Here is a 27,694-nt window from a genome sequence, read left to right as displayed (position 1 = left end):
TGGAAGTTGGATCCACTCGGGACAAAGACACAATCAATGACTTCACAGAGCAATGAGCAGCACATTTGTCTCTTCATCCTTCTCCAGGCTGCATGCAGGTTTCTCCGCTCCAAACAGAAAAACCAAGAGGGCGGGATGAGAGATTTTTTTTGTTTCTTTTTTTTTTTTTAAGTCCATGGTTCTGGTGGGTAGAGTGGGAATGTTGCATCGTATCTGGGATGGACAGGATGTCTTGAGTCAGGAAAGGAGGAGGGAGCCGGGGAGTCAACATGAAGACAGGTCCTTATGGAGAAAAGGGGGTTTGGAGTAATGGAAGGAGTGTTTCAGCGCTACAGAGACAGGGTGAGACAGAGACAAAAAAACATATTTAGTTCAACAAAAAAAAAATTAAATGACAAAGGTGAGGATAATTGATAAGGATAAACAGATCAATACAACATATAAAGGAACATCAGTCAAGGTGAGATGTATAACAGCAAATAATTCAAACATTGATAAGCGTCAATTCTAAACAAAGTGCAAAGCGATACTTGATTGTTCCAAATATTTAAGATTCTTTATTTGAAGGGATACTTTAAATTATTTGAAGTGGGATTGTATGAAGTACTTATCAATAATCAGTTTATTAATTACAGCAGATGGAGGTCAGTACATCTCCACTTTGAAGAAGCTGTAGGGAATAGAAGCATGGAAGATAAGCAATGTACAGCTGCGGACAGGATCAGCAGGAAACACACTTTAGCTTCATCAAAAAAGGTCCACTGCCTCAGAGGACAGAGGAGCTGAGTGGATAATCCTTATTTATAATTTTATTTTTGATGACAACCTGTGTGTGGATTTTATTCTGCATGCTTGCTTTCTTAACGTGCGCCTGCAGGAAAAACACCAGCTGTTCATTACCCGACTTCACACTTGGAGGCTCCAAGTTTTGTTATGTTTTATGTTGTTTTAGTGTTTATTTTGTAGGTTAACCTGTTAAATTTGGTGCTAACATGTTGCTAATGCGGCAGTTCCCACAGGCTGGGGGATACTGAACTAAAATTGTAATACTGAGTGACAGTTGAGAAACCGTGTAAACATTAAGCCTCGCCTGCTGTAACTGTTCTTTCATACTGCAGTGTGAAATGCATTAGCTTTGTTGTGGTATGGAAGACAGCCCGTTCTTCTTTGTAATCCTCACTGCCACTGTGTTTGTGTGTGTGTGCTGTTGCTGCAACACTAATTTACTCAACAGACATCTGCTGAAGGTAACAATATAGCTGTGTGTGAAAAAGAAACCATCAAACTGCAGGAATTCTTGTGTTTGGCAATGCTATGTAAATTTGATTTAGGCTTCAGGTAGAGTCACTCTGCATTGTGGCTGATTTAAATATTCTAGAGATAACATGCAGTTCTTTGCCACCGACCAATGAATTGGTTGAAGAATTTCAGTCTACTAAGATTTTCCTTGGTTGACTGCAGCTCTCAGCTTCTGTGAATCTGAACTAACCTTTTAAAACACCAAAGTCACACAATAACACAAACAAACTAACTGATCAAAGCAGCAGCAGACCAGCAACTCCCGTGTCCTGCACAGTAAAATGAATGTTTTGTTGCTTTGGAGAGAGCCATACTTGCTTACACAACAGTGGTTTCCCTTCTCAAAAGGCTGTCTGGTGGCAAAGTTAAGCACTGAAAATATTCTAAACACAGCATACACTTAAAGTAGTACTGATTTTTTTCAGTGGGCCTTTTTTAAAGTGGCTAAAATATGTTTTGTTGCTGACCCTGTCCACAGCAGTATACTGCTTAGCTTCCATGCTGGTACTCCTGCTGTTTCTTCAAAGTGGGGACATGCCGATCCATCTACTGTAGGTAATACACTGAGTGAATAAGTGCTTCACCTAACTCCACTTCAAATAATCCAAACTACCACTTTAATACTTTATAGCATAAAGTAATGTAGAATAGGGAATAAATCTGCTGCCTCTTTATTTCATCGCCTGCGAGATGATTTGGAGTGAGAGCTCCGGGGCCTGGCAGGTGTGCCCTGAACTTTATTAGAGCTCTTACTGACATTAATGTGTGATTCCTCATTGCTTCTACTTGTGGAGGCGGATAATCTACGTCTGGACTCTCTACAGATACCTGTCATCCTGGTCCTACCAGGAGGATTTTGACCAGGGAGAGATGCGGTTGTCGGGGCCCCTGAAGATTTAGCATTCAACTGAGAGGAGCCAGCGTCTGACTGAAATGCGCTGCGGCATGCAGCTGCTGCTTGTACAGAATTAGACCTGTGACCCAGCTGTTTTCTTCTTACAGAAGGATCTACGTTTTGTTTTTGATCAGGCTTTTGCTTACTTTCACCCCATGCTTCAGATGTGTTAGGATAAACACGCAAAGCTTTAGAAGAGGTTAGATTATCAGTGGATGAAGAAAACAAAGAAGATTTTAGCCTGGTGGAAGAGGCCGGTACGACACGAGTTGTAATGAAGGTGTCCTGACGAGCAGGGACTGAAGCTCTCCGGCCTGACAAACCTCTTTTTGAATCACTCACTTGTGTTTTGACCATTATCTCGCTGCTCACAGAACTGGTGGAGCTTTTACGCGTTGGGGGGTAACCAGAACTCGACTCTGTGTTAAAAACATCACTGACACTACGACTTCTAATGAAGGTGGCGTCTCGTGGGAGACCCTTCCCTCTGCTTGACCGGCTGCTTGTCTGGCTGGTGTTGTCAGGACAAAGAGAGAGAGGGGTTCTTACAGGGCTTGTGTGGAGGCTTCGGGTGAGACTTCGCAGGTGGTGCGTGGCCATGGCGGGAACACTGCTGCCGAGAACTGGGCTAGCCCGTGGACTGCTCCTCAGTGGGGGGCGTGCAGGACTGCCTCGGGGGCTCCGTGGAGCCCGGCCCGACTTAGCGGCCAGCTCTTTGGCCCGGGAGCGGCGGGGGCTGCTGTTCAAGCTGTGTGGAGACAGAGGGGCCTCCAGGTCCTCCAGACGCTGAGTAAGGGCCAACTTCTGCTGGATGGCCATACGCAGCAGAGAATTCAGTGTCTTCTTCTCGTCCTCGGCTGCTGCCAGCTGCCTCTGCATCTCATCCAGCTGGGTGACGTACTGGTCACACCTGAGACGCACACACAACGAAAAGATGCAACATGCACAAGCAGGCAAATTAAAGCATAAAGTTAGAGACACACAACACACGCAAACTTTCAACACCAGCTGTGACCAAACACTAGCTGAAGATTATTATCATTATTGATTAGGCAGGATTTTTATTAATTAATTATTTGTTAAACCATCACAAGTTACCAAAGCATGCAGTGATTCACACTGATGATGGTTTTTGGATTGCAAAACTATTGAAGTTACACTGAAATGAAACATTTTAGAACTTGGAGCACCAATGCAAATTGCAATATATATATATATTTTTAATCATCATCATATATCATGTGAAACACCAGAGTGAGTAGCATCTCTTGATACGTGTCTTGGTTGCTTGGCAGCCACTTCCAGAGCTGGTCTGTGACTTTCTGCCTGGCAGACTTGAGAGTTTAATGAATATTATGTTTGATAAATGCCAATAGTGTTCATATACTAAAGCTCAGAAAAGATACCTGCATCAGACGTAAACATATGTGCATGCACAAAATGAAACGCAAGCAGCAATCTCTGGTGCACATAATTTTAACGCAGCACAATGATTATCTGGTCTCTCAGTCTGGACTAATGCAAGATGGACAGCAATGGATTGACACTGACTGGTGATTTAATATTTAATCAGCTGGTGTAATTACAAGGCAGCAGAGCAAACCTCAGTGTTACATTTTAGATTTTCTACAATTTTTAATTTATGTTTATGTTAATACTAACTTATCTTAAGATTCTGTAGAAGATATTTTATTGAATAAATAATATTTGTTTATATTTCATTCAGTTCAGTAAAGGGCTAAATGAAGGAGGATTGTAGTGGGAGCACTGATGTGAAATGGAAAATGGTTTACGTTCTGCTTGTAGGCCCCCAGGGAGTTGCATGTCAATTTTAGTAGTGCTCCTTAAATTTCAATGGGCACCAGTGCTTTTCGTGGAAAAAAACAGACTGAAGCCCTGATTTAATTAATTTTATGACTATTGACAACTATTTATCATTTCTAGAGAAAGAAAAGAGGGGTGTATGTCAATGATAATACCCTGTAGAAATGCAGTCACTCCAGGTTTCCACATGATGGCACCACAAAACTTAATTATAAGGAAGGAGATCTTTTTAAGCTGTAATCTTTAGCCTGTTGCAACAGACAGTAGTAGTCCTTGACCACTGTCTGTTCTCCAATCCTTCTTAGGGATAATCAAATGCCAGCTCATAACTGTCTGGAGAGGGTCTAGACAGATAATACATGTTCAAGAAGCTTCTCTGGGAATTAATATCAAATGATACTGAAAATATTTCTGTTGTCCCTCAAAAATAAAACAGGTAAAAATCCAAGGAAAAGAAATTAGTTCACTCATTAACTCGATACAAAAAAAACTCCTCCAAACAATTATCCATGCCAACGGATTATCAGAAGAGGTTAGTGATTAGTGAGTGTTGTGCTCTGTAAGTTGAACAGTGCCTTCCCACCCTATCTAACGTCCCACCCATCTCCAACCAACATTAAGTGTCTAAGATGCTAAGGTGACCTGACTTGATGGGACAAATCTGTCCTTGCCTCCTCCCCCGTCGGCACAGGGCAGAGCATGTGGTTCATAATCTTCACGTGAACCAGTGGATTGTCCACAGGCGTAATAAGCATGGTAAGCTCATTACTTGAGTGGTAGCAAAAGCTGTACCACAACAAGAGTACCATTACTCAGCATGAACAACATAAGCAAAGTTTTATTTTTGTTTTATAACACTGTTGAATATGATGCTTTTTCTCTCATACGTAAAAAGAAAATCTTACCGGCTGGCAAACATGACTCTGAGTGAAGAGAAGGTGGCGGCGTCCTCCTTCAAAGCTTTGAGCTCGTTCCGCAGTTTCATCATGGTCTCTGACACCATGCTCTTCTCTGTCTCATACTTGGTTTTCAAGTTGGACAGGGCTAACTCTGCAGTCTGCATTGACAAAAAAAAGGACAGTTGTATTAATTATATTGTAACACCACCATTCCCGTTTCAAACTGGGATGTTAAAATACCCATTATTATATGATTTGCATAGAATAGATAACATATGCTTTTTCAAACTGATAACACCATTATCAACCACAACCAGGGCTCAAAATTAACCCTTTTACTCAGTGCCCCAAGAAGTTATTTTTCAGTATACATAATTAGCTATGGTTAAACAACTTTAACTCTTTGATTCACTATGAAAAACTTGAGTCACTGGTTGAGTTACTGTTTCTTTTTATATGTAAATATAAAATACATCAATAATCAATAAAATTGATTGGTATACAGCTATGGAAATTTACACACTCATACTTTTGACATATGTTATGATAAACAATTTTACTTTAAACACCATGACAATGTGCCTGCATGTGACATAGCTCTAGATAGTGCCATGCACACTGAGTTCTACATACTTGGGTGGTAACGGTGAAGCGAGCTGTGTTCCTACGCCGTTTCTTTAAGACAATTTTTTAAATATAATTCAGCAGACAGATTTTTTTTTATCCAGGCAGTTTTTCAGACATTGCCCATTAACTATATAAAAGAAGCCAATCAGCAGCCCCACCATGTTAATTAACGACCACACAAGTATATTAGGCGACCCATTTAACAATTTTTATTTATTTTTTTTAATCTGTCCAAGAGAATGAGACTATTCATGATTGATTAGTTACTTGACAGTCTCACCCTGCTCTGGTCATCCCATACATGCTTTACAGAGAAACACACAGGTGCTGTTTTTACACCAAAACAGAGCATATATCCAGACTTTTTAAACACAGCAATACCCGCTACAAATAGGTGATTGACTCCTTTCCTGGTGCCAGTAGAAAAGTTTTTCTCTTTTTTTTCTGATGTGTGCCTGAAAGCCTCACTTCTGTGCAGGTGAGCAGAGAGAAAAGTGTTTTTAAAAGTCTCTATGTGTTCAGCTCTCAGAACCTTGTAGCTTCTAATTGAATGTCTGTGGTTTGAAGTTTAGTTTCTCTCCTGTGTTGCTGTTTGTACTTTCAGGTATCTTCTTTATTTTAATGTTTCACTCGCTTTTAGTTGTTTTAAGTTACTGCTGATGAAAATTTAACATTTCCTGGTTTTCCTGCTTCATAATAAAAGCTTTTCGATAACAAAATAACAGATTTTTTATTGTGAAGAATTTACAGGATGTTTCTTCAAAAGCCAGATGTTAGTGTTTTTTTTGGGAAAGAAAAGAGTCTGATTCACCTGCTGTTGTGAAAACAGACTCATGGGTGAAAAAATCCATACAGCAAGTTAGGTTCTTTGGGTAACTTTATAACAAATCCTGCTGACAAAGACAGTCAACAGAGCTGACACATACAGTCAACAGAGCAGACAGAGGAGGGGTGGGGCAAGCTAGTGTGTGTGCAGTAACAGACCAGAGATGTAGGAGTGTGTTTGTGTATATGTTGGGGAAAGAAAAGAACTCACGGAAAATGCAAGGCTGGCAGATTAAAGTAGCTTGTTAAGTAAACACTAAAAATAAGGAGGAGTATTAAGTAGATGGTACAGTGTCATCCTATGGGAAACGCTGTCGATGGTTACCTCTGTGACCTGAATGCATGCTAGTACATGAGCGAGAGCCCAGAGAGAGAGAGAGAGAGTCCAAACAGATTACCTTGTGTGTTTATGTGCGTGTGTGAAAGAGAGAGTGACAGCGAAGGGAATGACAGAAGCAGGTCACGCAGTGCTTAAGGCACAGGAAAGGGAGGGGAAGGAGAGTTCAACCTCTGAGGAGCGCAACATCACACTGTACTCAAGGTGCACGACCATGTGAGCCTGAGGGACTGTCTAGACAAGACAATGATGACACAGTTCATCCATACTGCTTATGTCAAGATCATGTATGGATAATAAAAAAAGAAACATATGGATAATACATTCTTCAGAGTTGTTATAGTTTTGTATTTTTCATTTGTTTGGGGGTTTTTTTTCCCATTTTTAAATTTATATAGGGGGTATATGTCAGGGGCAAGATTTAAGAAGTTCAGAAGACCTCTTCATGCTTGTTGTGTTGACAAATTTGACCAACTTGACCAACTTCCTGTATATTTATTTGAATCAACTAAAATGTTTTTTCCCCACCTAGTTTTAGTTTTTGCTTAGATTCAGTGAACTATAATAACCTTCACTGACTTACCTCATCAGAATAATCAGTTTAACATTTAAATGCTGAATTTGGTGAGGTCTTTATCCAAAGACAGTAAAAATATTGGCACAGAAGTAAGACTACATTTCACAACAGACAGTCCACTCTGTCCCAGGGGAGCTGTTCCATTTTTTGTACATGCAAAGAAAATAATGAAACGCTCATAGAGAGCCAAAATGAACAAATGAGGGGAAACTTCTTTTTAATGACAGGCAACACAAAAAATTGACAAATTGACCTTGGACATTAGATGATTAGATTTTGGTTAAAGTCTCTTACAGTCAAGTTTATTTAGAGCTATACCCTAAAGTGGAATAGTAGTCTGTTACGAGACTAAAACTGATAATAAAAAAATATATATATGTAGAATATTGTAGTGTAAAGCAGTACATGCTGTGACCTACCTGTTTGTTAGCCTTGAGGACAGTCCTCAGGGTAGCAATCTGCTCTCTCTTGGTGCTGAGAAGTGACTTCAGTTTCAGTACTTCTTCCAAGAGGCTCTCAGCATCCCGCTCTGACTCTCCGCTGCTGCTCAGACCTGAGTAAGGCATCGCGCCCCGCTGACGACAGAGGTCCACCGCCACCTGAGAGAACACAAAAACAGTTGTTCAAATAAGTGAGTTAAATTTCATCAAGTTCAGCACGAGTGTATATATTATAGAGCTGGAATGTTTCTTTTAGGACTGGGATGACTCACTGCCATAATCAATTACAGAAATATGTTGATTAACATAACATGCGTCACTGTGCAATGGCTGCCCCAGTTCAAAGCATGATTCCCCAGAACAAGTTGCAGCCAAAACACCTCACCCATGATCATCTTAAGTATGAGTACAGAGACCAAACTGCAAATTGGAAATGGCTTATGACAGCACTATAACTGCTCTGCATGAACACGTCAAGTGAAAGCGCCAACGTGTTTGGTCAAGGCGGAAACAGTATCCTGCTTACAGAAATCAGCACACAAGCATGAGGATTATCAACACATGAAACCTGTGTCTATTAGTAGAAGTCACTGAAAATTGATTTTCTAAAGGTTTCTTTCCATCGCCACCATACTAGAAACAGTTTCTGCACTGCTTCTGTTATGGTACGCTAAACCATGCGTCATCAAATGTTATTCACCCATTTTATATTTTCAGTCTATTTTAATGGCCATGTATATATGAGTGAGAAAATATCTTAACTAACGTTACATACAGTTGTTACAGTCTGTAAATCATTTCATTTACTTTACTTTCCCACAATGATGCAAAAATACATGTGCCAGTGATTATCTTAACTGCATATTAAATACTTAAGTAAAAATAGTGATTCTCCAGTTCAGGGAAGAGTTGCTACAACGTTAGGTGATAAAATGAATATGTGTGTCACAGTAATCCTTTTGAATTTGAGGTCCAGTATTTTTGTAAAACAGGGTCCTTCGTTTGGCTTGGGAATTAAACCAATTTTAAAATTTATTACAAGGAATGGAATTTAACCAATTAAAAATGCAGAAATCAATAGTCTACAGTGTTTCCCCTATCATTATTTTGGAAGGCAGCCTGTGCCGTTTGGATATTTATTGGGGGTAAACTGTTATGTTGATCAAGTATTGACAAAATAATAGTAATCTATAATAGTAAACTATTTTATTACATACCTGTGAAATGTAGAACAACAACTTTAGTGTTTTAAACTGTGTTTCACTACATAAAAACACAAGTTCCCTGTGTTTCAGACACTATTGTTTTCTGAAAGGATTCTCTTCAGTGGAAGCCACAACTCAACTTCGGCCCCTGATAATCCAATCCATTCAAACCCAAACACACGTGTCAGCAGGGCCCGCATCAGGTGTTGGATTTGAACAGACACGGGAGCTACTCAATTACATCTAACTGTCTGAGCTGAGTATTAGGTTCAGCAATAATTTGTGAGGAAGGAAAGGCCTGCACCCAGAACAAGCCTGTCTTTCAGTGATCTGAGCCACAATGAAAGAGTTACAGAAGTGGCACCAGTTATAACTTTCAGCTCACAAACAATCAAGTATTAGTCGAGTAGCACTACATCATTTTGTGACATACAGCATGTGATAAGCAGTGCTGTCTTACCCGGAGGTGTTTGATCTGGCAACGGATGACCGCTACCAAGTTGCGGACATTGGAAGGGTCCCTGAAATCCAGGGTTGGGGATCCAGGGCAGGTAGGAGAGTCTCCGCTGGTCCCTGCACTGTCTACCTCGCCCATAAACTGCAACGCTGAAGCTTTGGAGCTGAACATGTCATTGGCTCGCGGCTTCTTCTGCGAGTTGTGCTGAGGGTAGACGTATCTTCGCGCGCTACCTCCAGCCCTGGCACCATCACGGTAATAGTCCAAGGTGACTCGTTTGGGTGTCAGGTTGTTGCACACGCAGATGTGGTGATAGAGGTTGGACAGCTCCTCAGAGAAAGCCAGCAGCTCTTCTTGGGCAACGCTCAAGTGCCCTTCTGAATCGCTCGCCACTTTCCGCGTGGCTCCGATCTCCTTCTCCAGCTCACTAATGCGCTCTTGGTCCTGCTTGCTGGACTTGATGCACTGACGGATCTTGTCAGCCAGCTCCTGGGCCTCTGCCCTCCAGCGATCCTTCTCCTGCTTGTACCGCTGCTCCAGGGTGTTATACCGAGCTCCTGCCTGAGACAGTTCATCTCGCAGCTTCAGAAGCTCCTCGCTAGCGGAACGCATGCGTGCCTCCAGCACCTCCTTGCTCTTGGTATCTACCTCATAGTCAAAGACTTCATTCTCCCCGTCTCCATTCTCTGTCCCACCATCTCTCCTGTCCTCTCCCTCCCGGTTGTGCTGCTGGCTGCTCTGCACAGCCTCCAGCTGTTGGGTGAGAGATCCAACCTTGTCCTCTTGCTGGCTGAGAGCCTGTTTGGACATTACCAGCTGCATCTGCAGTTCCTCCACCTTGTTAACCAGAGAGGTCTTCTCTCGTTCTGCCTGTATACAAACAAACACACAAAAAAGATGAGAATCTTGCAAGGTAAAATATAAACAGTACATCTGTTTTTAAATGTGCTGTGTGGATGATGTGTTTTTGTAGGCCAATCCATAATTTTGGATTGCAATTGTTCCCTCTACAAAAAGCCAATAAGATTTTAGCTGCCATCAAAATGCTGCCAATCCTAAAATACTTTACATATTTAATATGTTACCAATTCCAATTCCTGTTACTTTTACAATTAAGTTACTATCACAATAAAAAAAAAATGTGTTGGTCTATCAACTGTGTAACTTGCATAAAATAAGCTCTCTGGAAAAACAAAAGTTTATAATACTTTGGCTCCACATTTTGTTCTGCAAGATAATTAAAACAAATGAATTTAGTGTCCATTTAGTTTTCACAAATGCAATAATCAGAAGTCAGAATCTAACGTCAGGCTAGAAACAAACTACACCACCATTGTATGACTTCATCATCACCACCACTAAGTGACTAGTGTTCAGTGTGATGATGATTTATGTCCCCTACGACCTCTGTAGTCTCATTTAGCCACTTGTTAGCAAATCCCTTTTTAAGACACATAGGCTAAAAGCTTCAAAAAATGGGGTATTTACTGACATATTTTATGTCATAGAACTAAATGTGAAAAGCTCTAAAGCATGTGTTTACCACATAACTTATTTCAAGCCAACCAAAAACCCATTGTCTTTGAAACGAGGGAACTGAAAGTGCAAAATGCTGACTGATTACTAGGTTGTCTGACTCTGCTGCACTCTGGTACTACTCTGTAAGCTTCCCATTAGTTGAATAATCGTCCATTTCTGTTCTAAGCCAGGCCAATACTGTTTATTGATTATTTTACATCAAACAAAAGGACAGTTCTCTGTAAGACACATTTCTCCCCCAACCACAGTTACTCTTAATGCATTTTTAATGGAAAATTGTTGCTGACCCCATTCAGCTCCACACTCCAAACATCTGGTGGGTAGGAGCTCTCTAACCCAACCCCCGATTTTGAGTGCATCATGAATAATACATTTCCTCCAGACAGAGACGGATGACAGTTCAAGACATCCTTAATTTTCTCAAATAGCCTTTGTGTGAAGCACAACTGTGTCGCTGTGTTGTCTACATTTCTTGGTGAAGTAGATTAGTGCAATGTGATGCCAGGTAGTTTTCATTAATATCAAGAGGCTCACTCCCTCGCAGACATAATATTACACCGGATGTGGTTTAAAGCAGGAAGCAGCAGACATCCCTGTCAGCAGCTTAGACACACAAACCAACTTGAATGACAACTTCAATACTCTGCTTGTCAAAAGGTGATACTATTTTAAGTTATTGTGATTAGAACAGACCCTTTCATTTTGATAGATATACTGGTCCATGAATATCCTAGTACTTAATAGATAGTGTTAGCAGTAGTGCACAGGCTATTATCAAGTTCTATCTAATTTGAATTACTTATCTCTGCACCATATTTCCTTTTGATTTAAATCATATAACTAAAATTGATATTGACCCTACTCTTGAGAAACATATGCTTAACAGATGGCAACTCTCAAACTTTCTCTTTGGGATAAAATATCTGCCATAAAAATACTGCCTGTGCATTAAATACTGCCAATTACAATTCCTCTCAATCTTTAGAATCAAAATAAAATGATAAAAAAAGTATGTTTCAGGCTTGCCACTCTACAAAGATTTTCTAACTAACTAAATGCTGTCATTTGGTTAATTCCTATTGAATTAGGAAGTTCCTACTTATCTACAAATCATTGCAGTACTACATTTTATGATAAAACATAAAAAAGGAACTTTGCAAAACAATTATGCACAAACAAAGGTCAGGTTCACACCTAAAGGTTGGTTCCTAAATCATACCAATACAGGGGTGTATTGTTTCAATTTTCCAGCTGGTTCAGTTTGTGTTCACAACAGCAAAACTCAATTGTTGACCACAATTCATGTGGTAGAAAACGTACACATCTTTGACTGGCTTGATTGGTATTTACGCCAGGAATCCAGCTGATCCGCACTAGAGATCACTTGACAGCAGTCTGAGACCACCCCTTTGATGTGAAACAGAGAGCATTTGTTTGGTCCGCTCTAAAGCTCATGTTCAGCGTTTACACCAGCCAAAATAAAACGCATAGAAGGGGGAAATGCTCCATGGTCCTGTTAAACCGGACTAAACAAGGAAGGTATGAACCCGCTCTATAACTAATTACACGAGTACAGGAAGTTGATGATGTTGGAGGTCGACTGCCCTACACTTAATAATTGCAGTTTCACTGAATTCAGTGAACCTTCATACTCCACAGAAGGTAATGCTCCTGCAAATGTCGCAAATCCTAAATTATCAGCATTGCACAGGACATCCCATAATAAATCAACGGGTCAGATTGCCATAAAATCTGCTGAGCTATTCAGCCAACAAGTGAACAATGTTTAAGCAAGGCAACATAATTTTTCAATATTTTCTCTAGTGCATAATTTAAATGGGACAATTCACCGCAAAGTCAAAAATAATACGGTATAAAGAAAATAGTTCACATGAAACTGCTCAACAAGGGCTGTGGATTATCCTGTGTAACCAGGTCATGATTTCTGTAAGGAGATCTTGCTTTTAAGTTTTTCAAATGTATTTTTTGGCACTCTGAGCACCACAAGCTTAAAGACTACTGAGGAAAAATATGTATATTTGATTTTGGGGTGAACTGTCCCTTTAAACATGGTAATACATTTAAATTCAATCCTGTTGCCTACCTGTAGGAGTTGCTGTTTTAGTTTCTGACTGTCTGAAAAGTGCAGCTCACTCAGCAGGTCCGACACCAGCCCAGAGGCTGGAGCACGCAGGAAGACGTCACTGTTGCGTGGAGTGGAGTAGCGATGGATGAGGCCGTTACTTTTGGAGCCCCCCAAGTGAGGAGGGTGAGCAGAACCGGGAGCAGACCCAGAACCATTATTAAAGCCACTGTCCTGGCCCTCTCCCTCGCCCTCGCCCTCTCCCCCCTGGCCCTCCTCCTGGCTGTCATCCAGCTGATCCAGGTGGAGCTCCAGGTTCCCCACAGAATCAAAGGGGTTGAGGGTCAGGGCGGAGAGTTCTCGCCGCAGACTGTTCTTCTGCTCCCTCTCCTCCTTCAGGGCTTCCAGGGCCTCATCCAGCTGCCTCTCTGCTATCTCCCTCAGCCTCGCCGCCTCGTCCAGTTGAGCTCGCATCTCCTCCTGCTCGTCGTTCTTCTGGGTCAGCTCCAGCTTTATCGATTCAAATTCCACCTGAAATGTGATAACAAGCACAAACAGAGGGATGCTTTTAACAGGTCTGTCTGTGTTACTTTATGTAACATGGTGCGCATTCTAGATCCACACGCAAATATACCCATCACTACATTCAGCACAGTAGTGTTACAGTCACACACCCAGATGGCTGAGGTAGACAAATGGAAACGCCTCTGGTGATGACTCCCTCGCCAACAACAATTCTACTTGGAAACTGATTTTTTTTTTTTTTTTTTTTTTTTTGGCTCATGTGTGATAACTGACACTTTTTATGGTTTTGAAGTTTAATACAACTCTAAGCGCAAAGAAACAAACCAAATGCAGGGATTTGGTGGGGGTGAGGTGTTGCTTATCTTTTTGTGTTGTTATTGTTATTTTCAAGGAAGACAGGGCGTGTATTGTATATTTATTTTTCTTTTTTGTCATGTTTTAATTTATTTTTTTTATCAGTATTGTTGAAAAATATTAAATACATAGTCGATTAATAGACATTTATTCTGTTCTATATCCTACATATTTTCTTCATACAACAGTTGAATAATTTTGTTACCTTTACATAAAGTACACATAGTTAAACAGCAATACATGTCTATCTTAACTGATACTGTAGGTACTTAACAACTTTCAGGGTTTTCATCTAACAACAAACAAGGATTTCTGACATCAGAGACTATCAAGGTCCAACTAGCTTTTATCTAAAAGTCATCTAACGGTTCAAGCAAACACTAACAAGCCTCTGCTACATTTAGAAGTAGTCATGGACAGTTTGTCTTGGCAGAGCTGCAATATATACAAAAAGAGTCTCTGCTCTCAGAAGCACTTGTCTCACACCCTCAGGAATCCAAACAATGACAGTTTCACATAACTACATAATATAACAACCCACAACAACACTGAGCGTCCTTTATCATGCAGGACGCAACATTTCTGCACAGCATTTTGCGCACACAGAATAAGATGTGATGTTAACAACTAAAGAATATGTGAAACGGATGTGAAAGATATGCTTATGTTTAGAATCAGGCCAGGTAAAAATGCTCGTTATATATTAAATAATTAATTATTTTTTGTACCCTGAGCATGAAACGCTTTGCACAGGAAATCAATCAGTTATGGTCACTTAGGGATCCTATTACCATTTTGCATCTTAACAAGGTAATATAATACAATAGGTGTTTGCTTTTGGCCTGTGGCACACCATTAAGTTTCAGTTTTTGCCATCCATGGGAAAACGCTCGGTACCCTTGCTTTAGAGTATGTTCCTAACTTGCATTGTTAGTATTTTCAATGTTGCAATGACATAAAACTATAATAAAACACATGTATTTCTCACAGGCAGTATGTTAATACATTGGAGCTCCCATTGAGCTACTGTCCCAAATGAAAAATCATGAATCTTGAGTTTAACAGTATTTACATTTTTTGCCTGAAACTTTGTCTAAAACCAACTTTAATAATTTCAGAAAAAGAGTCACCTTGCCATTTAGGGCAAACTAGTCCAGGTTATACCTTAAATACTGTGAATTCAAAACATGCAATCAAGAGAACAACTATTTTCTTCAGCTGTGCAAATTCATTTTGCGGAAATAACAATGAATCACCCAGCAACTGGCCTGTTCAGTCTTGCGTCCCGCTTGTGAAGTTATGTCAACAAACATGTGAGGGAGATTAGTAGTTTGTTGCATGCAAAGCAGTTTTACTCTCAGACAGGAACGGTAAATCCAAACAGGCAGTGCACCACAACAAAGGCCGATATGGATTTAGAAACACCTGTATCTACTTCACAAAGAAAAACAGCATGCAAGTTCTAGGGCTGGGATGATACACTTGTCTCACGATTCGATGCTATCATGATCGAGCACCAGAAAGCAGCACATAACACAATGTGAACATTTAAATTAACAATCTTCAAATTGAACTAGAAAACTGTCCTTTCAAAACCCTGGACATGACTGCATATGAAAGTGGTTAAGCAAAATGTACAATGGAATGAATAGAAGTAAAGTGCTACATTTAACTGTTTGTGCTCATCCAGTACAGTACAGTAAATAAAATATAAATATATGTACTGTCCTCTCCTAATTTGAAACTGTATTCTGAGTTTGATCTGTTTGTTAAGATACTCTTTTTCAATGCTAATCCCATTAGCAAATCAATGGGAATTCCCATTATGTGTTAGCATCAACCTGATGGAGCAAGCACTCATTATTTTAAATAACAATATATAATATAATTTTCCCCCCACCCCTCGTAAATTCAAAAACAAACTTAGGAAAACAAATTGAAAAACAATGGCATGGCACAATGTTAAATAAACACATTTCTCTATGTAACTACATATTTCTGCAGATATGTTCAATACTATCTATTCTAAATAGATGCTATTTTTGTTCTTTATTAAGTTAATTATATACATATAGAGTTTTATGCATTTGGTAAAGTTGTAGCTCGAGTGATTACTGACCTGGTTTTCCTTCAGCACAGACACCTGTTTTTGCAGAGATATGTTCTCCTCTTCTAGCTCGCCATTGTCCTGCAACTGGCGCAGCTCACGTATTTTATATTCCTTCATCTCATCCCTCAGATGGCCTTTTTCTGCCTCCAGACATTCACACTCCTGTAGAAGAAAACCCACTGTCAACTCCACAATTACCAGTTTCATATCACACACGTCAATTTTACTTTGGGAATGAGGCTACAAAGTTATCCTTCAGAGATTCAGGACTCCATCATATGTATCATGACGAGATGTCATACAGTATGATGACACATGTACTGAGTGAGCTGCTATACCTTCTTGAGCTGGGTGGAAAACACCCCCAGTCTATCGATCTCAGCGTGGGCATTGCCAAGAGCAAGGCGTGATTGCTTGAGTTCTGCCTGGACTTCCTCTATGCGGGTTGCCATGGCAGCCTCCTTCGTGGCTGTCTCCTGCAGCAAGCTCTCCTCCCGGCACTCTCCATCAGCAGCTGCACGCTTCTGGCTGCTCACAGTATCTGCAAAAGCCTTTGCACAAAGCAAAATGGTGAAGGAAAGGGCAAAATGTGCTGGATCTAGAAGGTTACATGTTTGAAGAACATTTACAGTGCTTTAAGACATAGGAAGGCAAGAAATGAAGACATCTTAAACAAAGGAAGGGAAATAGGACTTCACTTCCAACCATCAGCTTAAACCTGATCACAGTGAGAAAACAACAGTTATGGTTTAGTAACAAGACACCTTAACAGCCGCTTCCACACTGTTTGACATTGTATTTTTTTTATCTACCCGTAGTGATAAAATGAGCCTAATACAGCAGACTTAACTCGGTAATAGCAGGCATTTTTCACAGCTTGCCATCATCAGTAACCCTAACCCATTTTGCATCAATGATTGCTGATGAAAGAACTGTCAAATAAGGTGTAAAATGAAATGAACATGCAACTAAACAACACGCTCAAGGGAACATTGTTATATAATGATGCTAATTCACATGATTTAGTCCGCCCTGCTTTGTTAAAACCCTGCCAAAGCCTAGGTAGATAAACGGCCAAGAAATGAGGTTTATGCAGATTATAAAAAATAGCTGAAATTCTGTACCACTGCGTCCCTTCAGACATAAAGCGCTTTGCTTGATATGTCATTATAAAACATCAGGTTGGACCAAATTTAGGGTTATTCTGGCACATATTTATTACTTAACATCCAAAGGGTTGTAAGCAGGATTTTAAACATTTTCTCTCTCAGTTTAAACAGGTGGATGAAACAATTGCAAAAACAAAAATCTGCCCACATGATAGGATTGAATTTTATGGGATTACGCTCTTACATAAACTAGTTTGGAAAAAGCTTGTGTCAGCTATACTAAATACTTTCAAGCCCCATCTGGTGCATGTGTCTCAAAGTTTACAATCAGTATCAATACCACATTTAAAACAATACCGTACCTGTTAAATATAATATTGAAGGTATCAATTCTTAAAAAAACAATAATTATAATAGTAATTTAAAAAAGTGTTTACTGAAGGAGGACTGTATCAAATAATTATTTTATTGTTGATTATTTTCTAAATTAATTATTAGTTGTTTGGTCCTCAAATGTCTGGCTTTGCCCACAATTCAAAGATATTCCATCTACTGTCACAGAGGATGAAAGCAGGAGTAAACCAGAAAATATCCACATTTAAGAAGCAGGAATCAGACGATTTTGACCTTTTGTTTTAATTACTCAAACCAATTATCAAAATAGTTAGCGATCGATTTATTAATAATTGCAGCTCTACATTGAAGATGTCAGTTCTGTTGAGTCTTTTTTGATATTGTGTTTACAGCAAAACCAGACAGTGTTCAAAAAGAAAAAGGAGAAAACAACTACCATATTTTGTGTTCCAAGGACTCTTCCCCCATGGTACCGAAAGAAGTTACGCATATCAATTATTTTGTTATACAACGACTGTATCAAAGTTTAAATTTCTGGAATTATGACAACTCCACCCTTCACACATCAGTCATCCAGCTCTTTGTCAGCGCAGATATAAGCGTAAGAATCTCATAAATATTTACAGAAAATGACCTTTACAATATAAACTATAACTGTAACTGTCAGATCAAATGACTGAACAAACTATACTACACTTATGTAAACACAGTTGACAGAGAGGGTGTCAATTTAACTGCACAATGGTTAATTATTAAAAAGGAGCAAGGATTTAAAAAAAAGGGGGGGGGGGGGGGCACACTGTTTCTGTAGAACACAATGAGAAGCATATGTCACAATTTCAATACATCTGTGAAAGGCTTGGATTACATGATAATCTGAGCTTTGACATATTGGTCTAATCTTTTTATCTTGACTATCCAGCGCGCTAACCTAATTCAATCCTTAATGCTACACAGTAAAGTATCAAAAATCAGTTTAAGATGAACGGAGAAAATGTAATACGTTAAAAGCCCTGGACATGTGTGACTAACTGGCTGTGGAGGGTGTCCGGATCACTGATCAGTTTTCTCCCTCTGATTGCATCAGCATCAGATGACGTACGGGAGCAAAATTGACTCAGCATGGGATCACAAGCATCTTCATTGAAAGTATAACATGAGATCACAGCTGTAACAGAACTGTTATTGTGGTAGCAGAATGTCAGAGTTACCAAAAAGCACGGGAGGGATGAGCAACCAAATTCATGGCTTAGGTCACTGGAACATATAGAGAGACAACAATGGTATCTTTACAGGACTCCTAGGTTTCCTGAGCTGTTAAATTTAAATGACCAGCACTGATAGAGAGATTGTGTCTTTGCAAAATGTCAGCCTTTTAAATTTTGACTGCATTTACATTTTGCCGACAGTGTCACGAGGAAGAATGTAGTCCTATAATACTATTTTTACACAATGGTAACACAGGTCAAACAATAAAAAGACATTTTACTGTTCTACTGTGTCTTGTTTAATATCCTTCAGTGACGCACCAGTGCATTACATTTGCTTGCTTATATTTAAAAAGGTCACAATCATTATGTTCATTTTTATCGTGATCTTCTTTCAACACAGAGGGAAAAACTTACATCCAAGAACATTATGTAAGGGGCTGCAAATAATGATTACTTTCATTATGGATTAATCTGTCAATCATATTCTCAATTAATCAGTTAGTTGTTTCGTCGACTAAGTGTCTGAAAATGACAAAAAATGTTGATCACTGTTTTTCAAAGCCTAAGATGACATCTGCAAATGTCTTGCTTTGTCCACAGCCCCAAGAGAAATTAGTTTACAGTCATACTAAACAGTCATTAATTTAATAGGTGATTAACACTTGCAACTCTAATTATGTGAAAATAAACTATCAAAGCTGTCAACATAGAAATGCCCCTAACTGGAAAATCTCAAGTTTCAACCTGAAACTTGAGACTGTCATGAGACAGTTGTGAAATTTGAAACCAGGAAATGCTTGTTTCAATTATACACAGCACATCAAACCATATCATACTTGACGTAAACACAAAAATGGGTATTTATATTAAATACAAATATTATATTGGTCACAAAGCAGTAGTACGTTATGATAAGATAAGACAGAACTTTATTTATCCAGAAAGAAATTCTTGTGCAAGACAATGCTCCAAAATTAGGTAAGAATAGAACAAAACAATAGAATATTAAATGCATAGTAAAATATATATTATAAAGTGTATAGGGTGTAAATGCAAAGAAACTGAGCCAAATAGAATAAAAATAGACATAAGATGAGTTACATAAAAGTACCAGGTAAAGCAAGCAAAAATATAAAAACCTGTATTGGCAATAAAGTTTTATTGCACCAATAATGAACGTAAAATTGCACATGATACTGGAACTGGTCACTGGAAAATAACATTGGAATGCAAACTTCTCAGGCTGTAATGCTGTCTAAATATAACTAGAAGGCCTTGGGTGTTCCTACCTCTTTGAGCTGCTGTAGCTCCCCTTTGAGGGCTTCATGCTCCTCTTCCAGCTGCCTGTGTTTCATCTTGAGAGCGGCGCTTTCCTCCAGCACCACCAGGCCATAGCGGGCTGCCTGTAGCTTCTCCTCTGTGGCCTCCTGGAGCTCCAGAGTGAGCCGCACCACCTCGGCCTTCAAGTCTGTGCTCCCCATCTCTGCCTCCCCTTCTCCCTCTGCTGCTTGACCTGCTGGGTCTGCATCCGCCTCCAGCATGCTTGCCTGGCCTCCAACTCGTCTGCCAATGTTCTACTGGGACACCTGCCTCCTTCAATCACTCCTCCTCCTCTCTCATTACTTCACTCTACAAAAGGCAAAACACAAAGACGGTGGTTATGTAATGTAAACTACTTAGAACAATGGCCAGGGTGGCAAAGAGGTTTTGTATAAATCACATTGTGACACCAACTGCGCAGACTGCATAGGGCAAGATTAACGTTGGGAACAGTTGAGTGGAAAAACACTCAAAAGGCCAAATGTCCACAAAACAAATCCAAACCATAAATTACCTAACTGCTGCAGTTAGAGCTGCAACCAACTAGGGCTGCACAATTACAAAAAATACAAATCAGGACCCCAATTTATGAATCTATGCAATCTCATTTCTAAATGAAAATGATAAACAAACCACATCACAGAATTCCGGCCACCAGACCACACAAACCTCAATAATGACGTTATATAGTGCATTACCATTCTTTTTTTATTTTTAATCTTGCAGCCCTACAACTAACCATTACATTGATGATTTCAATGATTAATCATTTACTCCAAATTTTATCACTTTTTCAGAACAATGAGGAAAGAAATAGGATTGTATTGATTGTACTTTATAGTGATCCTAGATTGATCCTTTGTTTAAGTATGAAGGGCTTATTATCCTTAAACCTAAGAATTAAAAAATATATACTCTAAGGGGATTCCTTAAGACAGATTCCTCTCAAATTGGGTGTCCCTGGCGTAATGTGCATTTATTGCAGGAACCCTTGATCTAACTGCTACATTGCTATGATTTACCTTTTAAATAGACACTTATTAAGTATACTAGCTGTTTTTACTGAGCTTGGAAAATCCTTTTTTCCCTCTTTGGGCAGCTGCAACATAGAATAACATCTACAGGGTATGTTATTTTTACCCTTAGAAAAAAAATAATATTTAGGTTAACTGTATCACATTTTACTTCCAGATGTTCTTGTTGTAGTTGATTCGTTAGCTTTAAATATTAACTTCTTTTATTTATTAGTAAGGCTTATATTGATTCCTTAGGTTTTACTCTGGATTTTAATGTTTTTACTTTTCATGACCATTTAAATACAAGTTTCTCACTGGTGTTTTTCATGTGTAGGAGCTTTAATTAATTTTTTACTTGGCTATATAGTAAATGAGGTCTCTGCCTCTATGTATTTTAAAATGCAGGTTGAATGAATGAATTTACAGATCGTTGCTGACGATTCTCCACAGACCCCATAGTCTGTCTCTATTAAAGTGGGATGCAAAGCAGGCCTGTACATCATCGCTGACCAACGTTGCTACTATTCAACATCAGCAACGTTACCTCTCTTCATAATGAGCCGATATCTGGCGCTGATGTTGGCTACACGGTTATAACAGTTGGTTTAAGTGACCTGCACAAAGTAACTGTGGAAACAATATGACTTAACATCACTGTGCTGACCGGTATTGACTGGGTGGGGCGAAGTTCCCCCATTTCCTCGTGTCCTCTTCTTTGACCGAAGATGGAAACACCAGCAGCCGGTTGTCCGGTGCCAAGTGATGTATCCCATAAGCATCTGTTTCTCCCACCCCACAAACTAGTTCTTCGTAACATAAACTGGGACTGTATTAAAGGAGCTATTACCTGTATATATTTTTGAAATATCCCCCTGTTTCCAGAGTAAACGGGTGTCCTAAAATATTGTGGCAAGGATACAAAATCCAAGACGACACTGGACTCTGAACAGGACACGACAGGACAGCTAGGTTAGCTAGCAGGAATAGTTTTAGCCTCATCTGGACAGCAAATGACATAACAATACTACTAACATTAGCAAAGACGTGTTGAAGAATTTAGCTAGCCAGCTTCTTAGCTTTGCAATTAGCTAAATTTACATGGGATTAGCGGAATAGACATCGATTACCCGGTGCTCCTGTGACAACGTCAGTCGGATCCTGTCACACAAGCTAATTAGCTAACGCTAGATAGCAACTGTTAGCCAAACTTGCTACTTACCCTCTGGTGTTATGTCAAAGATGGGGCACGCAACTTGCAAGCAAACGTTAAGTGTGTATTTCCTTCGGGAGCTGTCAGCGGCAACGGTTGCTAATCTCGACAGTAGCCACGGGTACCAGCCCAGGTTACTGAGCAGCCACTTCCCGTCCCTTCCTCCCACCCGGTTCTCTCGTTTCACACACACTGAGCTCTGGTGTCAAAAGCGCGCCGAAAACGTGAAAGCACGATTACCCCCTCTAGCTAGACAAGGGCGCAATGCAATTACACCAAGAATTTGTCTTTATTTTCTGTATTAGTGTGGCTGTGGAATTGCTGTCTATCCACACATAAAATTTAACATTCATTCAAGGAATTTTGTTTTATTAATAAACATGAAATATAAGAGAAATAACGAAAGATTAGTGAAGAAATACACTTCCGCTCGTTCCTTTTTTGTCTTCCTTTTTACTTCCGCATGTGCACATTGGCGGTCGTGGTAACCCCATGCCCGTGAAATGTCTCGTGAGAGTGATTATTTGAACCTAAACTATGACCTTTCCCTTATTTCATCCCATTGATTTTATCAATAAACCTACATAGATCTTAACCATAGCGTTATCACGTTATTAAACATAATTATTGCGTATAACGCGTACAAATAATTACAAATCTCGCGAGAGATTCGTAAATCTTAGGTTCTCTTCTAGGCACGACCCTTATAGATGGTCGGGGAACCCCAGACTCGCGAAAGATCTCGCGAGAGTGTGTGTTTTTAACCAAACTTGAATCTGTCTCTAACCTTAGCCAGTTTGTTTTGTGCCCGTAGCTACACAGATCTTAAATACAACGGTGCCAATATACAATAGATTTGTATTATTGTTTGTATAGCTTGCAGAATGAAGAAACAGCATCTCTTTATCCCGCGAGAGTTTCTTAAATCTAAGGTTACCATCGACACACGACCGTAATACATCATGGACACGACCCACACTGGCTGGCTAGAGTGTCCCCAGTAAAACAACGGTAGTTTTACACAATGAAGATCGTTACCTGGAACATAAACGGCATAAGGACTTTCAGAGGCGGCATTAAGAATGCTCTTGATTCACTTGACGCAGATATTATCTGTGTTCAAGAGACAAAGGTGACAAGTAAGTGGTTAGCTAGCTTAGGAGTTTGGAAAACGCGGGGGGGGGGGGGGTGTCCATGTAACGTTAACGTAGCACTGTCAGAAGTCTGTTATGCAAGGAATTTAAGTTAAACCTAAGATTTGTCCCCACAGGAGACTTGCTTGATGAAAGAACTGCCATTGTTGACGGCTACAACTCCTACTTCAGCTTCAGTCGAGGACGCAGCGGCTATTCAGGTTCATTACACTGTCATAACAATTCATTTTGTATCTTTGAGTCATGTCCGCACTGATTTTTTTTTCCTCCATGTGTCCTCCAATAATATTTAGTTTATTCTGACAAGAAGACACAGAAGAAGTCAGTTATAATTATTAATGCACTTAATTCTCCCGCCCATTGTTACACCTGCAAGAAAGCTGCAGTAACAGTAATAATGATGATGATAATAATGATAATAATAATAATAATAATAATAATAATAACAATAATAATAATAATAATAATAATAATAATAATAATAATAATAATGTTAATAATAATAATAATAATAATACCTATTTGTATAGCACCTTTCATACAAGAAATGAAGCCAAAAGTTGCTTAACAACAAAGAAATAGCATGCATCAAGTGCTTTACATAAAACGGAAGGACTGGGCAGTATGTGAACTAAATCAAATTGCATTTTAATTTTGACTAAATACTTAAATATCGATATGGTGACAGTATTGAAGGGATGACTATAATATTGTGATTGTTATCTGTTTGATGTTTTTTTTTCTGGGGTCTTTACTAAGCAAGCATGTTCCTTTAAGTCTGAAGAATGTGTCTTGCTGGCTGAGGCATCTCTGTAGCACTGCAATGTTTTGGTTACCATGGTATCTAAGACAATATCAAGTCACATGTCATGATATTGATAAAATATTGATATAATACTCAGTCCTAGATGACACTAACTAATACTAAAGTAACTAATTCACCTCTTATCTCGACATGCACAGGGGTCGCCACTTACTGTAAAGACAGCGCAACTCCATTCGCTGCTGAGGAGGGTCTCACAGGTTTGCTGACCAACCATGAAGGGGCTGTTGGGTGCTATGGTGACCAGGCTGAGTTCTGCAGCGAGGACCTGCAGCTTTTGGACAATGAGGGACGAGCTGTTATCACACAGCACAGAGTCAAGTAAGAGAAAAATATTTTATTTTGACGTTTCCTTGGATTTTAACCAGTTAGGGAAATTTGTTGATGAAAATGGCACTGTTGATAAAGACTCCAATGTGTGTGTTTTTCATTTTGTCAAGTGGTTGTAAACTGTAGATATGTGTGTCTCTTTTTGGCTGTTTTACCCCCACAGGTGTCAGGACAAAGAGCAAATTGTCACTGTAATCAATGTATACTGTCCGCGGGCTGACCCTGAAAAGCCAGAGCGAAAGCAGTTCAAACTGCAGTTCTACAAGTTGCTTCAGTGTCGGGCTGAAGCTATTCTGAAAGATGGAAGGTGAGAGTTTAGACAATTTTACACATACTGAAAAAAGAGAATGAGGCACAGGTGTATCCTGTTTTTACCACAGACACTTTAACTACCGTACTTTTGACAATTCAGCACTTAACCTTTTAACAGTTGTTGTATTTTTGAGCTTTAGTAATGCTACACATGTATCTTGCTGTCTTTATACTTAAATGTATGTTTTATGTCATGAGCCATTAAAAGCAGTTTACAATGCAGGAAAATAATCAGTATATATTTATTATAGTCATAGTCAGTTTGCAACTGATTTGCTCTCCTCTTTAAGTTTTTTTGAGTTAATTGTTTTTTCTGTCAAATTTTCAGCCATGTTATTGTTTTAGGAGATGTAAATACATCCCACCGGCAGATAGACCACTGTGACCCCAGTGATAATGTAAGTAAACAGTTGCAATTCTGTCGTAAGATAAGATAATCCTTTATTGATCCTTCACAAAGGGGACATTTGGGTGTTACAGCAGCACAAAGACAGAAATAAGAGCAGATAAATAGAAAAACTTACAAAATAAATAAGTATATAATAATATGAATGTTTTTCTTGTTTCTTTTGGGAAATCTGCTTATTTAATTCGATGTCTAATTCACAGACATCAATTGAAATGAAGTCAGTCCACCTTGGCCATATTTTCTGAAATTTATCTTGGTGTACTCTGAGGGAATGTGTCTATTTCTCCATTGTATATATTTGATTAACTGTGTCTAACAAGTCCTCAATGAAGTCTCCTTCCTGGCTGTAGCTTCATATTTAATAAACAGACATGAGAGTGGTATCAATCTCAGCAAGGAAGCAAACAAGTGAATTTCCCAAAATCTCCAAGACTGTCCTTTAGTATAAAGGAATAATATAATAAAACATGGCAGTGTTATGTTTCTGCTAAATGTGCAGAGTATATGTATATTCATGATAATGAAACTCTGCCTCCTTTGTTTTTCTCTTCACTTAGTGTGATTTTGATGAAAACCCTGGAAGGAAATGGCTGAATGGCTTTTTGTACGGTGGCAGTCAGGAAGAGGAAGAGAATGAGGAGGAAGCCAATGAAGAATCTGAGGTAACTTCAACAGATCCCACACACAATGGAAAATTTGTGGATACCTTCCGCTATTTCCACCCAACTCGCACCGATGCCTTCACATGCTGGTCCACTATGACTGGAGCGCGGCAGACCAACTACGGCACCCGCATCGACTACATATTCGCCAACTGCCAGCTCGCCAAGGAGCAGTTTATGGCTGCAGATATCATGCCAGAGGTGGAGGGGTCCGACCACTGCCCTGTGTGGGGGCAATTGAGCTGCTCTCTCCTGTCCAGTTCTAAGCCACCTCCCCTCTGCACACGCTACCTGCCAGAGTTTGCCGGCAAGCAGCAGAAACTCTCCCGGTTCCTAGTTAAGGTGGACCAAAAATCAAGTCAGTCTGAGCAGAGTGATGCATTACCAGGATCTCAGGACGAGGAGGAAAAGAGGGAGAATTTAAACCCCTTAGGAGTTGGAAACATCTCTAGTAAAAAGCGTTTATTAACATCAGACTCTGCTGTCCCGATGGGGAAAAAGATGAAGACGGTAAAGAAGTCTTCAAAGCCGCAAGGCAACCTCCTCTCCTTTTTCAAACCCAAACTCACAAATGTCATTCCTTCTGCTGAAGCCCCTGTCAGGCATGAAGTTACCTCATCACAAAACACCCAAAAATTATCCACAACTGGAGAAGATGTGTCATCCATCACCAGCAGCGTACCTGAAGACACAGGATTTGCCTTTGATGGTTCCCCACAGCTGCGTACCACAAGCACCACAGAAGAAAATGACCAACAGATGAAGACAAAACACTTAACCTCACAGGCCACTGTGGGACACTCAGCTGCCAAGAAGGGGGCATCGATGGTGTTTTGGAAGTCGGTGCTTCACGGACCGCCCCCGCCACCCTCCTGTAAGGTCCATGGGGAACCATGTGTGCTTCGTACTGTAAAAAAGGAGGGGCCAAACATGGGCAAACAGTTTTTTGTGTGCGCGCGCCCTCAGGGACATGCCTCCAACCCTGACGCTCGGTGTAACTTCTTTGCTTGGGTTGATAAGGGGAAGTGATGTGTTGTTGATGTACCACAAGGTGTTTTTCATTTCTCATCAGTGAAACCAGAAACTAACTCAAAACAAAGCACTGTAGATGTCTCATCATGTCAGAGGTTCTTACTTTTTACTATGTATGTCTGTTTTTCTTTTTGATAAATAATAAAGACAATAGTTTTGTATGACTTAGAGTTTGGTTTTATTTGGTCTTGGAGCTGAAATGATCAAACTGTCAGCAGATTAGTAATTTTTCAAGTAAAAAGCAAAATGTCCTCAGGTTCCAGCTTCTCAAATGCGTGGATTTGCAACTTCTCTGGTTAACTGGTTCTCAAAAATTTTTTGGCATGGCCCCCATCGGAGGCCAAAAAAAGTTCACGTCCCACACCACACGTTTTCCTGTTTAACCTATTTTAATAACAATAAAAGGGGAAGCAAATAACAAAAAGGATCCAAGTTGAGTTTTAGTTAAATAAATGTCAGCACGATAGCATCAGCGAACTGTCATTCATTTATTTTCTCTACATAAATCACATTCTTTCAACTCGGTTTCACTCCATATTTCTCTCTTCTGTTGTCATCCATGCCCCCCTGCAGTGGCATTATGCCCCACCAGGGCAGACCGCTCTGGTGAAGTTATACAAACCTACTATTGAAAGACATCCTCTTGGGCCCTAGGGAATTATGGTATTTGTTTTCCACTTTCTCCTGACATTTTACAGGCTAAATGATTAAGCAGTAAATTGTGAAATTAATCATAGGATTAATAAACTAGAATAA

At 39.7% G+C, this 27,694-nt stretch overlaps 2 protein-coding genes across 4 annotated transcripts; one reads left to right on the top strand and one right to left on the bottom strand.

Annotated features, from left to right (window-relative positions):
- Window positions 1-172: 172 nt before the first annotated feature.
- On the bottom strand, window positions 173-22,437 carry LOC146324899 (protein bicaudal D homolog 2). Of its 3 annotated transcripts, XM_084720524.1 has the most exons (11): window positions 22,226-22,437; window positions 19,960-20,299; window positions 16,335-16,547; window positions 16,006-16,158; window positions 13,029-13,538; window positions 9,389-10,255; window positions 7,703-7,882; window positions 4,924-5,075; window positions 4,661-4,804; window positions 2,744-3,104; window positions 173-329 (listed from the first exon to the last, which is right to left on the bottom strand). In XM_084720524.1, the coding sequence occupies exons 2-11, from the start codon at window positions 20,209-20,211 to the stop codon at window positions 324-326; spliced, it is 2,838 nt and encodes a 945-aa protein (XP_084576650.1). In that variant the 5' UTR covers window positions 20,212-20,299; window positions 22,226-22,437; the 3' UTR covers window positions 173-323. The 3 variants fall into 3 exon arrangements, with proteins under 3 accessions (XP_084576650.1, XP_084576652.1, XP_084576653.1); XM_084720526.1 differs by lacking the exon at window positions 4,661-4,804 and having other exon boundaries at window positions 22,226-22,435; XM_084720527.1 differs by lacking the exons at window positions 2,744-3,104; window positions 4,661-4,804.
- Window positions 22,438-22,946: 509 nt separating this feature from the next.
- Window positions 22,947-27,102, top strand: apex2 (APEX nuclease (apurinic/apyrimidinic endonuclease) 2). The gene is made up of 6 exons (XM_084720523.1): window positions 22,947-23,355; window positions 23,487-23,570; window positions 24,334-24,514; window positions 24,687-24,830; window positions 25,164-25,233; window positions 25,802-27,102. Exons 1-6 carry the CDS (start codon window positions 23,241-23,243, stop codon window positions 26,933-26,935), a joined length of 1,728 nt encoding a protein of 575 aa, XP_084576649.1. The 5' UTR covers window positions 22,947-23,240; the 3' UTR covers window positions 26,936-27,102.
- The last annotated feature ends 592 nt before the right edge of the window (window positions 27,103-27,694 follow it).

This window comes from Lutjanus erythropterus, chromosome 6 (genome assembly GCF_056507025.1).
Source record: "Lutjanus erythropterus isolate fLutEry1 chromosome 6, fLutEry1.hap2, whole genome shotgun sequence".
Classification (NCBI taxonomy): domain Eukaryota; kingdom Metazoa; phylum Chordata; class Actinopteri; order Lutjaniformes; family Lutjanidae; genus Lutjanus; species Lutjanus erythropterus.
Note: the sequence above shows the minus strand (reverse complement) of the source record. Positions and strands in the feature narration are given on the sequence as shown.